This window comes from Cetorhinus maximus, chromosome 9 (assembly GCF_964194155.1).
Source record: "Cetorhinus maximus chromosome 9, sCetMax3.hap1.1, whole genome shotgun sequence".
NCBI classification, from domain to species: domain Eukaryota; kingdom Metazoa; phylum Chordata; class Chondrichthyes; order Lamniformes; family Cetorhinidae; genus Cetorhinus; species Cetorhinus maximus.
The window spans coordinates 110345404-110361032 of NC_135887.1; the positions used below are offsets into that span (position 1 = coordinate 110345404).

Here is a 15629-nt window from a genome sequence, read left to right on the forward strand (position 1 = left end):
GAGACTGTTTGTGAGTTTGAGACTGTGTGTGTTTGAGACTGTGCATGTATGTTTGTGTGTTTGAGACTGCGTGTGTATGTGTTTGAGACTGTGTGCTTGAGACCGTTTGTGTGTGTGTGTATGTGTGTGTGTGCTTGAGAGTGTGTGCGTGAGTGATTGAGCACCCTGAGACTGGCAGTAAGCCTGGCACACACGCTATGATCCTCTTACACTCAGCTCATTTTTAATTACTCTTTTTAACGTAACAATTTATTGCTTTGACATTGCTTTATTTTTGCTCAGCAAGTTGTTTCTTTTCTTAATACACAACTTTTTTTTGCAATTCAGTTTAATATTGCGCCAAACTTTATCTTTCTGAAATTTGCTCATTGGCCCCTTGAATGAGAAAAAATGGAAACGTGGCCCCTCCATGTGAAAAGGTTGGACAAGCCTGGCTTAATGTGTGTGATTAGATACAACTTTGTTTTAATTTTAATGGTCCAATAGCATTTTTGTGCACCAATGTTAGCAGCGTGAGTAAGACCTTATAAGACACTAGAAAAGTTCCCGTTAATGACCACATTTCATGGGTGCTTGTGGTGCTTTTAATAATTGCTTGGGAGTTATTCCACAGACCTAGATATTCAAGATCCTCAGCTGAGATGCCATCCTTAATGGCTTCCTTCACAATTAGCCAATCCTTACTGACGGTACAGTTAGACTGAATGCAGGTCTCACTCACAGGAATGTCGTCCAAATACTTCAAGTGTGGGATTAATTTTTTAACCGTCTCCCTGTAGTTACAATTTGAATCCTGGAACGGGTGGGGTAGAAAAAAAGACAATAATTACAACTAATTTCTTCACAAATAATGGACATTGCCAAGACACTCTTAAGTGACATTTCTAATGAAAGTTGAAAAACAAAATTCTAAGTGGTCAAAGCTCTTTGCAGATTAATGTTTGATCAATCGTGACAACAACTAACTTTTATAAAGCGCCTGTAACAGTTCAAAAAAAAAGATCCCAAGTGCATCATAGTGGGTATAAGACAAAGAAACAAATGATGAAAGTAGTTAGAATGGGCAGATTTTGTGCCATGCTCTAATTAAGCCATGGAGCAGTAATCAACTCAATGCGTAAAGGATACTGTGTACTTAGCCAGTACAAGCCAGCAAGATGCTGACCAGAAAATTCCTCTGGGATAATCCTACTGCACTGGTGTAACTTTGCAGAAGTGCACCAGAGCAGGACATGGCTGTGGAGTTTCTTAATTGTTGTATTCAATTCCCCTAGTCTGTATGAAACTAAGCTGAACTCAATCCCTAGACCAATATGATCTTCTGATGTTAAATTTCAGAAAATTAAATTGTTGGTCCTGTGCATAGGCTTTGCGAACGGGGGCTTAAGCCTTTGTATTTGAATAAAAGTTGCCTTGGCAATAACCAAATTGAAGGAGTATTCGCTTGTTGTATACCCCTCCCATTCTCTTGCTATTTCCTCCATTCAAAACATAAACTGATCTGCCCTCGAAGGATCAGAACCATCTGCATGGATACCACAACAGCATATAGTTTCTGACTCTAAGGAAAACCCAACACGCATTTGCATAACAGCACAGATACAACAATTTTCATTTACATAATCCCTTTAACATAGTAAAACGATTCTAGCCATTTCACAGAAGAGTTATCGGACAAAATTTGACACCGAGACATGAAACGAGATATTAGGGCAGTTTACCAAAATCTTGGTCAATGGTTGGTTTTCAGGAGCATCTTAAAAGAGGAGAGAAAGGTGAAGAGGTTTAGGGAGGGAATTCCAGAAATTAGGGCCTAGGCAGTTGAAGGCATACCGCCAACTGGATAGCAAATTAATGCCAGGATGGAACTGAAATCATCTTTGAACACTGTTAACACCAGCAGGCAAAGTGCATGGCCCCAGATTATTTAGTTAGTGCACAGGATTCAACAATGGTTTCTATTTGGCTGCAAAAATGTTTCTGTAATTGCGCAGTACTCTGATGTAGTAAAGTATGTCAATCCATTTCAGATATGCAAAGATGGATGCTAAGCAGAAGCAGCAGAAGAATTTGAGAGTAAAATCTGAATATATGGCTAGAGGTAGCTTTGAGAAGACATTTGAAAGATAATGAGAGGTAGAAAGAGAAAAAAGGTTAAAGGCAGAGTTCCAGGGCTTAGGAATGACAACTGAAGACTGAAATACCAAAATGTGATTTTTCAATGTATAGATCTATCCTCATTTGTTGAGAAAATAACAAAATTTGAAGATGAAATTGTTTAGCATCAATTTACTTCTCGACAGATGAGACTCTGGGCCACATATTAGCCAATATAAAACATCAACCTTTCACTCCATTGGCATTATGTTATGTACTTTTCTTTGTATAAATTGCCTTTGCTCGATTTGGCTGGAGTTGACATGTCTGCTGCTACAAGTTGAGTGGATAGCCTGCTTGTCTTCACTGTAATTGGCTAACAGGATGCAATAGGTGTTTCCAGGTATGACTTTGCTCCCTTTGCCTACAATGATTCTCTTTCCCCTACCACCACTTCCAAGTAGAGAGTTACTGCAATCCCCAGTTAGTGATGCTCAGATCAGATAAGTAACAGAGTGTGAAACAAGATACATTTGCCCTCTGGTTATGTTTGTTATAGAGTTGATTTTCCAGGCAACTTTTCTTGGTGGAAACATTGAACTTTATTTACAAGACAGCAGCAGCAGCTACATGTGTGCATTTAACTCTATAACTAAAGAAGAACTCCCTACTAGAGGTTCCCCACGCTGCTAACTCATTGGTTTACACAGATCATGTGATCTTACAACACAGGATTATTCTTAAAGCTACGGTCCTATGTTTATCAAAACTATAATTACTACATTCCTCCCCCTTTAACTTTTCTGTACATTTTGTATTTATAAGGATATTTATCTCATGACATTACAATATTTACACAGGTCATGAAATTACAAGTTCAGTCTTTTGGGTGGTTTCCTGATCCATGTGGAACACTGCAGCTCCATAACTTCCGATTTTTTTGAACCACATTCTCTGGAACCGCATTAACATCAGGTACCTCATTAGGCACAGACAGTTCAGTGTCTTTCACTCCAACAGAGACATTGGGCATGTCTATCCTTGGTTGAGCAACTTCAACAAGAACCACAGGTTCAGCAGTGGTTACAGATGGAACATAATTTTGTTGGGGTGTCTCTCTTCTTTTTAAATGATCTACATGCTGACAGGTGATCCGGCCCTCCACTTCCACGTGGTACGACAATGGTTCAGTCACAGAGCTTACTTTACCAGGTAACCACTTTGGTCCTCCACTGAAATTCCTTACATATACTGCTTTTCCAACAGTAAATTGTTGCTCATGACTTTGCAAATCATGAGTCGCTTTTTGGTTCCCTTGGCTTTTCTCCACCTTCCCCTCCAAATTGGGAAGTATCAGGCTTAGTCTTGTTTCAAAACGGCATCTCATCAGTAACTTTGCAGGTGTTGCACCTGTTGTAGTGTGGGGGGTTGTTCTGTAGTGAAATAAGAAATGAGCAAGGTTAGTTTCCAATGGCTCACCTGTTAGCTTTTTCATTCCACCTTAAAAGTCTGTACTGCTCTTTCCGCCAGTCCGTTCGATGGCAGATGGTATGGTGCGGTCTTCACATGGTTGATACCATTTCGGCTGACAAATCTTTGAAATTCAGCACTCGTAAATGCAGCACCATTATCTGGGACGATTATTTTGGCAACCCATGGATAGAAAAGCTTTTGTTTGGTTTTTCTATAGTAGAGCTGACATTGGCGACATAACCTCATAAACGTCTAGCCACTTGGAATGAGCATCTATAATCAGTAGAAACATGGTTCCAAGAAAAGGTCCGACGTAATCTATGTGCAATCTCACCCAGGGTCTACAGGCCACTCCCATGGGTGTAATGGGGCTGCCACCTGCAACTTTTGTAACTGTTGTCATCGCACGCAGTGTTTAACCGCCTTCTCAATATCATCGTCCATTCCCAGCCACCAAAGATAACTTAGTGCTATCATCTTCATTCTTGAGATTCCCGGATGGGCACTGTGTAACTCTTCTAAGAGCGATTCCCTTCCTTGTGAAGGAACACTACTCGCGCACCCCATAATAGGATACCATTTTGAGTGTTCATTTTGTGTCTTCGGCTGAAAAATGGCTTCAATTCATCATCAGAGGCTGGTTCCTGGGACCATCCATGTAACACTTGGTCTCTCACTTAAGACAGGGCTGGATCACGATTTGTCCAGTTTCGTTATTTGCCTGGCACAGACTGGTGAGGAATCCAGGAAATTCATCATTAATACAAGCTCTTGGGGAATTGGGGCATGGTCATTGTTCTCTTGCAAAGGAAGGCGACCTAGGGCACCGGCATTTGTTATATGAATCCTTGGTCTATGCACAAATGTGTATTCATATGCCTCTAAAATTAGGGCCCATCTTTGAATTCGCACAGAAGCTATGGGAGGGATAGCCTTTTCCTCCCTAAACAGACCCAAAAGTGGTTTGTGGTCTGATACGATTGTGAAGTGTCGCCCATGCACATTTTGGTGGAATATTTTTTACACCAAAAATAACCAGCAGGCCTTCCTTTTTGATCTGAAAATATCCTTTTCCAGCTGTGGTAAGTGTCCTGGATACAAGGCCTATTGGCCTCTCCGTACCGTTGTCCATCTTGTGAGATAGCACCGCTCCTGCTCCATAGGGGGACGCATCGCAGGTTAGCACCAATTCCTTTGTCGGGTCGTAATGCGCTAACAAATTTGAAGAGTGCAAGAGCTGTTTTATTTTCCTGAAGGTTTCTTCTTGTGGTGACTTCCAAACCCAACGTTGGTTTTTCTTTAGTGAAAGTGGTGGGGCTAGAACCATTGATAAATTTGGTAGAAATCGGCCATAATAATTTACCATCCCTAAAAATGATTAAGTTCAGGTGCAGGTGCCTCTCTGATTGCTTTAACCTTCTCTTCAACGGGGCCATCTTGGGCATCTACCCAGTAGCCCACATAAATCACTTCATTTGCCTGAAAAGTGCACTTATCCTTCTTTAGGCATACTCCTGCTTCTAAAATCGTTTCAGGACTTCCTCTAGATTAGCAAGTGTTCAGTTTCCGTGAATCATCATCCAGGTAGACCACAACTTGAGATAGTCCTTGTAGCAAGCTCTCCATCGTCATCTGAAAAACGGCACAGGCTGAAGAAACACTGAAGGGCAGGCACGTGTACTGACATAACCCTTTGCGGGTGTTTATGGTCACAAATTCTCGGGAGGCATCATCCAGTTCCAGCTGATATGCGTTACTCGTGTCAAACTTTGTATACGTTGTCCCTCCTGTCCAGTTTGGCTGCTTTGTTGACCATTAGTTTATAGTCCCCACAGATCCAGATGGTCTGATCCAGGACAGGGACTATATGTGCTGCCCACTCTGAGAACTGAACCACTTTTATGGCACCCAGCCTCTCTAGCCGATTCAACTCAGCGTCAACCTTCTCTCTCAGGGCGTGTGGCATCAGTCTTGCTTTCAAGAAGCGAGCAGTTGCTTCTGGGTCCATGCAAATCTTGCCCTGTAGGCCTTTGATTTTTTCCAGTTCATCCTTGAAGACAGTGTCATATTTTTTTAGCAGCTCTCGCAGTCCTCCTGCTCGCAGCTGGAAGATTTATGACCAGTTTAATTTAATCTCTTTCAACCAATCATGACCTAGAAGATTTGGTCCTTCTCCTTCTACCACCATCACTGGTAGCTGTGCTGTTTGGTGTCTATAGTAAACAGGTACTCTGGTGATCCCTTTTACCTAGATTTCTTCACCTGTGTACGTTTCCAACTTGGCAGAAGTTTGTTCCAAATTTAATTGTTGAGCACCTTTATTTAAATATATGAAAGTGTATTATTCTACCACAGTGGTAGAAGCACCAGTGTCTACTTCCATTTTTAAGGGTTTACCATACACTTGAAACGTGACAGTAATTGGCTCTGTCTTCCCAACCTTCATGTTGAATAAGGAATAAATGTCGTAATTGGTTGTTTCTAGCTCTTCCACGCTATATATTTCATTGGACTTCATTTGTTGCCTGGAAGCCTGTTTTAATCTCGCTTTGCAATGTTTCAATATGTGCCCTATTTTGTGACAAAAGTAACACTCCACCTTTTTAAATTGCCAATCGTTAGGAGCATGATTTTTCCATGTCAGTAAAAATTAGTTTTCGAATTTGCTGCTAAGCTGTTTCCTCTAAATTTTCGGTTAGCGAGGGCTGTTTCCCGCTACGTGGCAGAGCCCCGACTTTTCGCGCCACTTTTGGCTGGCCGTTCCCACCCAACTAGGAAAACAGCGCCATTTTGCGCAGCTTGAATTGCTTGTGAATCCCTTACAGCGCTTTCTATCACAAGTGCTATTTCTAACACTTTCTTCTAATCAAGATCCACTTCAGCCAGCAACCTTTGCTGACTAGCATCCTCTTGCACACCACAGATCAAACGAAACGATCCCTCAGCATATCATTCAGGGTTTCACCAAAATCGCAAAAATTTGTTAGTTGTTTTAATTTCGCCACTTAGTCTCCAATGGTCTCCCCTGGAGCTCTATTCCATGAATTGAACCTGAACCCTGCATTGTGACTGAGGGCTTGGGTTGAAAATGTCGCTTAACGAGGCCTACTAATCCACTGTGCTGTGCACTCGTGGGTTCGTATCCCATCCTCTTCGCCCGTTTGTTATAGAGTTGATTTTCCAGGCAACGTTTGTTGGTGGAAACATTGAACTTTATTTACAAGACAGTAGCAGCAGCTATATGTGTGCATCTAACTCTATAACTAAAGAAGAGCTCCCTACTAGAGGTTCCTCGCGCTGCTAACTTATTGGTTTACACAGATCATGTGATCTTACAACACAGGATTATTCTCAAAGCTACAATACTAGGTTTATCAAAATTATAATTACCACAATAATGGACATCAAGGTATAGCAAGATGTTTCTGAAATTGATAGTGCACAAAAAATCCTAGATAATTTCTCATTTGAATAACTGGGTGGGAGGGTGAGCTGTGAGGAGGATGCAGAGATGCTTCAGTGTGATTTGGACAAGCTGAATGGGCAAATGCATGGCAGATGCAGTACAATGTGGATAAATGTGAAGTTATCCACTTTGGTAGCAAAAACAGGGAGGCAGGTTATCATCTGAATGGCTATAAATTGAGAGAGGGGAATGTGCAACGGGACCTGGGTGTCCTTGTACACCAAGTCGCTGAAGGTAAGCATGCAGGTGCAACAGGTGGTAAAGAAGGTAAATGATTTGTTGGCCTTCATGGCGAGAGGATTCGAGTACAGGAACAGGGATGTCTTGCTGCAATTATGCAGGGCCTTGGTGAGACCACATCTGGAATATTGTGTGCAGTTTTGGTCTCCTTATCTGAGGAAGGATGTACTTGCTATAGAGGGAGTGCAGCGAAGGTTTACCAGACTGATTCCTGGGATGGCGGGACTGACATATGAGGAGAGATTGAGTCGGTTAGGATTATATCCGCTGGAGTTCAGAAGAATGAGGGGGGATCTCATAGAAACCTATAAAATTCTAACAGGACTAGACAGGGTGGATGCAGGGAAGATGTTCCAGATGTGGGGGAGTCCAGAACCAGGGGTCACAGTCTGAGGATATGGGGTAGACCATTTAGGACTGAGATGAGGAGAAATTTCTTCACCCAGAGAATGGTGAGCCTGTGGAATTCGCTACCACAGAAAGTAGTTGAGGCCAAAACATTGTATGTTTTCAAGAAGGAGTTAGATTTAGCTCTTGGGGCGAAAGGGATCAAAGGATATGGGGAGAAAGCGAGAGCAGGCTATTGAGTTGGATGATCAGCTATGATCATAATGAATGGCAGAGCAGGCTTGAACGGCCGAATGGCCTACTCCTGCTCCTATTTTCTATGTTTCATGGAAACATCATGTAATATTTTACTTCTACTAAATAAAGCTGCTAAATAACATGCGGATCTGCAGTTATTTATATACCACAGGCAGCTTTCTCAGGGCAATCTCCTCCCATTAGTTGTTTAATTGTCCACCACCATTTTCAACTGGGAGGACTGCAGAGCAGATGCTCTTTTATACTTCTCATTGAACCAGGATTGGTTTGATAGTAATGGTACAGTGAAGGATATGTTGGACCATGAGATTACAGATTATCATGGAATTTAAATTTGCTGCTTATGATGGTCCACAGCACCTCATGGATGCCTAGTTTTGAAGTGTTGGATTTGTTATGAATCAATCCCATTTAACACGGTGATAGTGCCACACAATATGACAGATGGTGTTGTTAGTGTGAAGAGGGCACTTCGTGCCTGCTGTGCGGTTATCGCCCCTACCAAACTGTCATAAATAGATACATCTCCAACAGATAGATTGGTGAGGACAAGGTCAGGTAAGTTTTTTCCTCATGCTGGTACTCTAACCACCTGTCACAAGTACAGTCTGGCAACTATGCCAGTAGTGGTGCTACCAAGCCACTTTGTAGAGTTCCACACTCAAGAGTACATTCTGTGTCCTTGCTGCTCTCAGTGCTTCTTCCAAGTATGAAGTCTTCTTCAATATGAAGGAGTACTGATTTATCAACTGAAAGAGGGTGACATATGGCAATCAGCTGGAGATTTCCTTGTCTATTTTGACTTGATGCCTTGAGAATTCAGAGTCCAGGGTCAATGTTGAGAATGCAGGGTCAATGTTTTAGCGCAGCTCCCTCTAGAAGTATACCACTGTATTGCAACCTCTGGTGGGTCTGTCCTGCCAGTGGAACAGGACATACCTAGGGTTAATGATGAAGAAATCTGGGACATTTGCTGTAAGGTATGATTCTGTGAGTATGACTCTGTTAGCCTGTTGCTTGACTCATCTGTGGGACACCTCTCCGAATTCTGGCATATGTCCCCAGATTGAGTGCATCTTAGTTGTGATTGAAACCTGTGCCTAGGTTGATGCTGGTTAGTCCATCCAGTTTTTATTTTATACTTTGCTGTAGGTTTGGTACATCTAAGTGGTTTGCTAGGCCATTTCAAAGGCAGTTAAGAGTCAAAACCACTGCAAAAAATGATAATTCGCATGGACTGCAACAGTACAAGACAGTAGCTCATCATTATATTCTCAAGGGAATTAGCTATGGGCAATAAATGCTGGCCTGGCCAGTGACACCCATGACCCATGAGTGAATAAAAACAATCCCAGCTGCTGTAGTGGGATTTTAACTCATGTCTTTGGATCATTGGTCCAGCCCTCTGGATTACTAGTTCAGTAACACAATCATAACCAGAACCGGAGTTCTGACAAAGGGCTGATGATTTGAAACATTAACGCTGTTTCTCTTACTACAGATACTGCCAGGGCTGCAGAATATTTCCAGCATTTTTTGTTTTCATACATAACCACTATGCTATCATACCATGGCCAGCTTGATCTAAAACAGAAATGCAACCTTTATATTTTCCTGGCTCAGCTGTTTTCAGATATTTGCTATATCTGTTGTTTCTTAATTCCTTTATAAATGAATTGATGTAGAATTGTGATTCATATGAAGGTTTGTACTATTTCAGTAACTGACCTTTCCTGAGTCATTAATCTGACCATTCTGATAGCATTGGCTTTTATTGCCAGCTGTGATAAGGAGGAAAAGGTTTTATTGTTCACAAGGGAATAGCTAGTTACTGATCTTCACTTGGTATGCAGTGTGCAGCAAAAAACTGATCACTCCATATAAATACAGAAGCTAATAATTTATATATTAAGTTAATAAATTTATTAATTTATATTTTTGTTAATGTTAATTAATAAACACTAAGTTAATTTAAACTAGCTAAATGTATTATTGTTAAAAAACTAAAAATAAACCAAATGAATTAATTACATAAAACTCGAGTAAATTTAATGGATAAACTAGGTTAGATAGATAGCAGTGCAGGAGGTGTTAATTGTATATCAATTTATATGCAGATAGAGGGCATTAATCGGAGTTTTACTTGAGCACATATAAAGGGACGTTTGGGGGGGTTTCCTGTATGGACTGCTGCTGCACACCCTTCACTTCCTTGCCATCATCAACCATCTGGACATGCCATAGCATCCCGTCCTGCTGTCCAGAGGTGATGGGGGCCCTCGGTGGAGGGCTCTCTATTTGGGAGTCCTCCCCTTTACCATTGGGAATCTGGCATGGAGGGTGCTGCATGCAGCAGTCCTTTATAACCGTAGGTATGGTGGTTCATGGACTCCCAGGCCGCCTGTATTTTCTGTGGCTTCAAGGAGTCCATGTACCATGAGTATATAGGTGTGAAACAAAAACAGAAAATGCTGGAAAAACTCTGCAGGTCTAACAGCATCTGTGGAGAAAAAAAAGAGTTAACGATTTGAGTCCTTATGACTCTTCTGTTTTTGTTTCAGATTTCCAGCATCTGCAGTATTTTGCTTTTATCTTAGTATATAGGTCTGGTTGTTTGTACCCCCTTTTTAGTTTCCTTAAGGGTTTACTCCTTAAGTTTTGGTTGCACTTCAGCCCTATGCTCCTGATCTTTGGCCAACCAGTGTGGAGGGTGGAGGGCAGGGTGGAGAATCTCCTTGTAAGTCAGCTCCTGGGACTGGCCAAGCTGGCCATCATCAGGTTCAGGCAATGGGTGGTTGAGGGGGTCGTCCGCCCTGATAGTCTGCACTTCTTCTGTGGCTATGTTCAGTGTTGGGTGTCCTTGGAGAGGGAGCACATGGTGTCCACTGGCACAACTGAGGCCTTCCGTGACTGGTGGGCACCGCTAGAGAGGGGCTAGAGTGCTTCCTCACCCAACAAAATGACATTTTGTTTTGATTTGATAAGTTTCCGTTAGGATTTAGCCTTTTGTTACAGTGCCCCTTTAGGGGGCGATCACTTTATTTAATCTGTTAATTTGATTATTTGTTTATTTGATTTCCTCCAAAGAGTATAAAGAGACACTTGAAGGGCATCTTGTTCGGGCTCCTGCTGCACACCGTTCACTTCCTCGCCCTCGTCAACCATTCCGACATGCTGTGGTGTTCCATCCTGCTGTCTGGAGGTGGCAGGGGCCCACAGTTGAAGGATTCTCTACACGGGAGCCCTCCCCTTTACTATCAGGGATTTGGCATGGAGGGTATTGCACGCAGTAGCCCCGTGCAATAAAAGTTTAAGATGGTTCACGGACTCCCAGGTCACCTGTCTTTTCTGTGACCTTGAGGAGTCCATGTTCCACATCTTTATAGATTGTGCAAGGTTGCAGCCCCTTTTTTAATTATTTGAAGCGGCTGCTCCTCAAATTCTGGTCTCCCCTGTCCCGCGCTCCTGATCTTTGGTCACCCAGTGCAGAGGGGGTGTGGGCAGATCATAGGACCTCCTCATCGGTCTGCTTCTGGGCTTGGCCAAAGTGGCCATTAACAGGTCCAGGCAGTGGGCAGTGGAGGGGGTTGTTAGACCCGACTGTCTGCCCCATTCCGCAGCTATGTTTGCGCCCAGGTGTCCCTGGAGATGGAGCATGCGGTGTCCATCAGCAAGCTTGAGGCCTACCACAGGCGCCGCAGGGGCTGGAGTACATTGTCAGCCCAGGGAACAATATTTTAATTTAATTAGATAAGTTTCTTTTAAAGTTTTTGTCCTTTTAAGGGGCTGTCACTTTATTAATTATTCTATTGATTTATTTTTTATTTAAAAGGGTAAAAAGGGACACTTGAGGGGTTTCCTGTATATACGGACTGCTGTTGCACAGCCTTCACTTCCACACCCTGATCAACCAACCGGACAGCCATGGTGTTCCGTCCTAGTGTCCACAGTCGGTGGGGGCCCCCAGTGGAGGGCTCCTTATGCAGGAGTCCTCCTCTTAACCATCGGGGATTTGGCATGGAGGGTGTTGCATGCAGCAGTCCCATGCAATATAAGGTTAACATGGTTCATGGACTCCCAGGCCCCTGTGCAGTGGAACTCCTTGTAAGCCTGCTGCTGGGCCTGGCCAACATGGCATTTACAGGTCTGATTGTCTGTCCCTCTTCCGTGGTTACGTTCGCGCCCGGGTCTCCCTGGCAAGGGTGCACGCAGTTTCCACCGGTATGCTAGAGGCCTTCCACAACTGGTGGGTGCCACAGGGGTGCATCATCAGTCCTGGAAATAATATTTTAATTTAATTTGTTAAATTTTGCAAGTGTTGTTTCCTTTGAAAGTTTTGTTCTTTGTTACAGTGCCACTTTAAGGGGCTTTCAATTTGTTAATTAGTTTATATTTGTTTATTCGTTTTTTCAAAACAACATATAATGGGACACTTATTGAACCTGTGGTGTCGTTCAGTTAGGAGTTGTATGCTTCTTTATTCTTGAACTCCAGTCCCCTGGCAATAAAGGCCAACATGTCATTTGTTTTCCTAATTGCTTGCTACATCTGCATGTTAACTTCTCGTGTTCATTGTACGAGTGCAACCAAGTCTCTCTAAACTTCAACATTTACAAGTTTCGCACCTTTTTAAAAAAGTGGATAATCTCATACTTCCCCACATTATACTCCACCTGCCAACTAGTTGCCCATTGACTTAACCTGCTATACCGCTTTGCAGCCTCTTTGTGTCTTCATCACAGCTTGCAATTCCGTCTAGCTTTCTACTGTCAGCAATCTCTCTCTTTGTCTAAGTTATTAACGTAGATTGTAAATAGCTGAGGCCCCAGCAGCACTCCGCTAGTCACAGCCTGCCAGCTTGAAAATGCTTCAATTATCCCTACTCTCTGCTTCCTGTCCATTAACCAATCCTCTATCCATAATATATCACTCCCAATTCCATGAGCTCTTATCTTGTGTATTAACCTTTTTGTGGCACCTTATCAAATGCTTACGTCGATTGGCCCTCCCTTTATCTACCTTACTAACTACATCCTCAGAAAACTCTTAATAAATTTGTCAAACATGATCTCCGCAGATGCTGTCAGACCTGCTGAGTTTTTCCAGGTATTTTTGTTTTTGTTCTAGATTTCCAGCATCCGCAGTATTTTGCTTTTATCTTAGTGTTTAATTTGACTGCCACCTCTCTTCAAGGAATGTCTGCCTTGAAGAAGTATTGCTCTTCTCTCCGACAGGATTTCCACCTATCTCTTTTGCCCTGTTCACCTTCATTGCTTTCCATTTCTCTCCTGGTGTTTGACAAGGTGTTTACTAAAACTCGCTTTCACAGCCATATTTCATTCCTCAGTTAAAAGCAAAAAACTGCGGATGCTGGAAATCCAAAACAAAAATAAAAATACCTGGAAAAACTCAGCAGGTCTGGCAGCATCTGCGGAGAGGAACACAGTTAACGTTTCGAGTCTGTATGACTCTTCAACAGAACTATGTAAAAGTAGAAAAGAGGTGAAATATAAGCTGGTTAAAGGGGAGTTGGGGGGGGGGGGGGGGGGGGTGGACAGGTAGAGCTGGATAGAGGGCCAGTGATAGGTGGAGATTGCCAAAAGATGTCTTAGACAAAAGGCCAAAGAGGTGTTGAAGGTGGTGATATTATCTAAGGAACGTGCTAATTAAGGGTAGAAAGCAGGACAAGCAAGGTACAGATAGCCCTAGTGGGGGTGGGGTGGGGTGAAGGGAAGGGATCGAAATAGGCTAAAAGGTAGAGGTAAAACAATGGATGGAAATACATTTAAAAATAATGGAAATAGGTGGGAAAAGAAAAATCTATATAAATTATTGGGGAAAAAAGGGGGGATCGGAAAGGAGGTGGGGATGGAGGAGAGAGTTCATGATCTAAAATTGTTGAACTCAATATTGAGTCCGGAAGGCTGTAAGTTGCCTAGTCGGAAGATGAGGTGCTGTTCCTCCAGTTTGCGTTGAGCATCACAGGAACAATGCAGCAGGCCAAGGACGGACATGTGGGCATGAGAGCAGGGTGGAGTGTTGAAATGGCAAGCGACAGGGAGGTCTGGGTCATGCTTGCGGACAGACCGAAGGAGTTCCGCAAAGCGGTCACCCAGTCTGCGTTTGGTCTCTCCAATGTAGAGGAGACCGCATTGGGAGCAACGAATGCAGTAGACTAAATTGAGGGAAGTGTAAGTGAAATGCTGCTTCACTTGAAAGGAGTGTTTGGGCCCTTGGACGTTGAGGAAAGGGGAAGTAAAGGGGCAGGTGTTGCACCTTCTGCGGTTGCATGGGAAGGTGCCGTGGGAGGGGGTTGAGGTGTAGAGGGTGATGGAGGAGTGGACCAGGGTATCTTGGAGGGAATGATCCCTGCAGAATGCCGCCGGTAAGGGGGGGGGGTGAAGGGAAGATGTGTTTGGTGGTGGCATCATGCTGGAGTTGGCGGAAATGGCGGAGGATGATCCTTTGAATGTGGAGGCTGGTGGGGTGATAAGTGAGGACAAGGGGGACCCTATCATGGTTCTGGGAGGGAGAGGAAGGTGTGAGGGCGGATGCGCAGGAGATGGGCCGGACACGGTTGAGGGTCCTGTCAACCACCGTGGGTGGAAAACCTCGGTTAAAGAAGAAGGAAGACATGTCAGAGGAATTGTTTTTGAAAGTGGCATCATCAGAACAGATGCGACGGAGGCGAAGGAACTGAGAGAATGGGACGGACTCCTCAGTGACTGTCTCCGTCTCTGACTTACCCCACGTGGATTCCAACTGAAGTTCCACCCCTCATGTTTCGAACCCACCCAGGACTACAGGTATCTCCGGGACATACAACGCTTTTCGGACTGCTGTTCTCGTCACATCCTGAGATTCACACTTAGTGCCATGCACCGCCATATGAACACACTCGACCTCTCCCTCCAGCAGCACTGATGCACCCTATTTCTAAGCTGTCCTTGCCCCCAGTTTCATTTTATTCTTTGTCTCATCTGACGCCTCAACAAAAAACTTTGTCTCTTTCTTTCAGATGCAAAGGAACGCAAGCTCCAACAACTCATCGACACCAACACCCATCCAGGACCCTCCACCCCTGCCCGTCCCTCTGTCCCCATCCCGTCTTCCAATCCCAGCCCCGGCCGTGTATTCACCGTACCCTCTAACCTTCCCCTTTCTGAAGCTGAACGTTGAGTGCTCAGCAAAGGACTCAGTTTCATATCCTTACGTCCTCACCTCAATGAACTTCGGGCTCGACACGATGCTGAACTCTTCTTCCGCCGCCTTCGTCTCCGTGCTCACTTCTTTGGGCAGGAGTCCTCTCCCCGTTCAACGGATCCTTTTACCCGCCTCCAATATTCTCCCTCCACCTGGACCCCTCCCCCTGTATTTTTACCTGCTCTTGATCTTTTCGTTGAGAACTGTCGGCGTGACATCAGTCGTCTCAATTTCTCTGCTCCTCTCACCCACTCTAACCTATCTCTTTCTGAACTTGCCACACTCCGTTCTCTCAGGTCCAACTCTGACTTTGTCATCAAACCCGCTGACAAAGGTGGTGCTGTTGCTGTCTGGCGCACTGACCTCTACCTCGCAGAGGCTGAGCGTCAACTCGCAGACACTTCCTCCTACCTCCCCCGGACCATGACCCCACCACTGAACATCAAGCCATTGTTTCCAGGACTGTCACTGACCTCATCTCCTCTGGAGATCTTCCCTCCACAGCTTCCAACCTCATAGCCTCCCAACCTCGGACGGCCCGCTT

At 43.9% G+C, this 15629-nt stretch overlaps 1 protein-coding gene across 2 annotated transcripts in view; it reads right to left on the reverse strand.

The window, feature by feature from the left end:
• lrrc56 (leucine rich repeat containing 56) overlaps positions 1-15629 on the reverse strand; it is a 138849-nt gene that overhangs the window by 33911 nt on the left and 89309 nt on the right. For both annotated transcript variants that reach the window (XM_078549338.1, XM_078549339.1), the window contains one exon: positions 616-793. In XM_078549338.1, coding sequence (XP_078405464.1) covers positions 616-793 — 178 coding nt within the window. The remainder of the gene's footprint in view (positions 1-615; positions 794-15629) is intronic.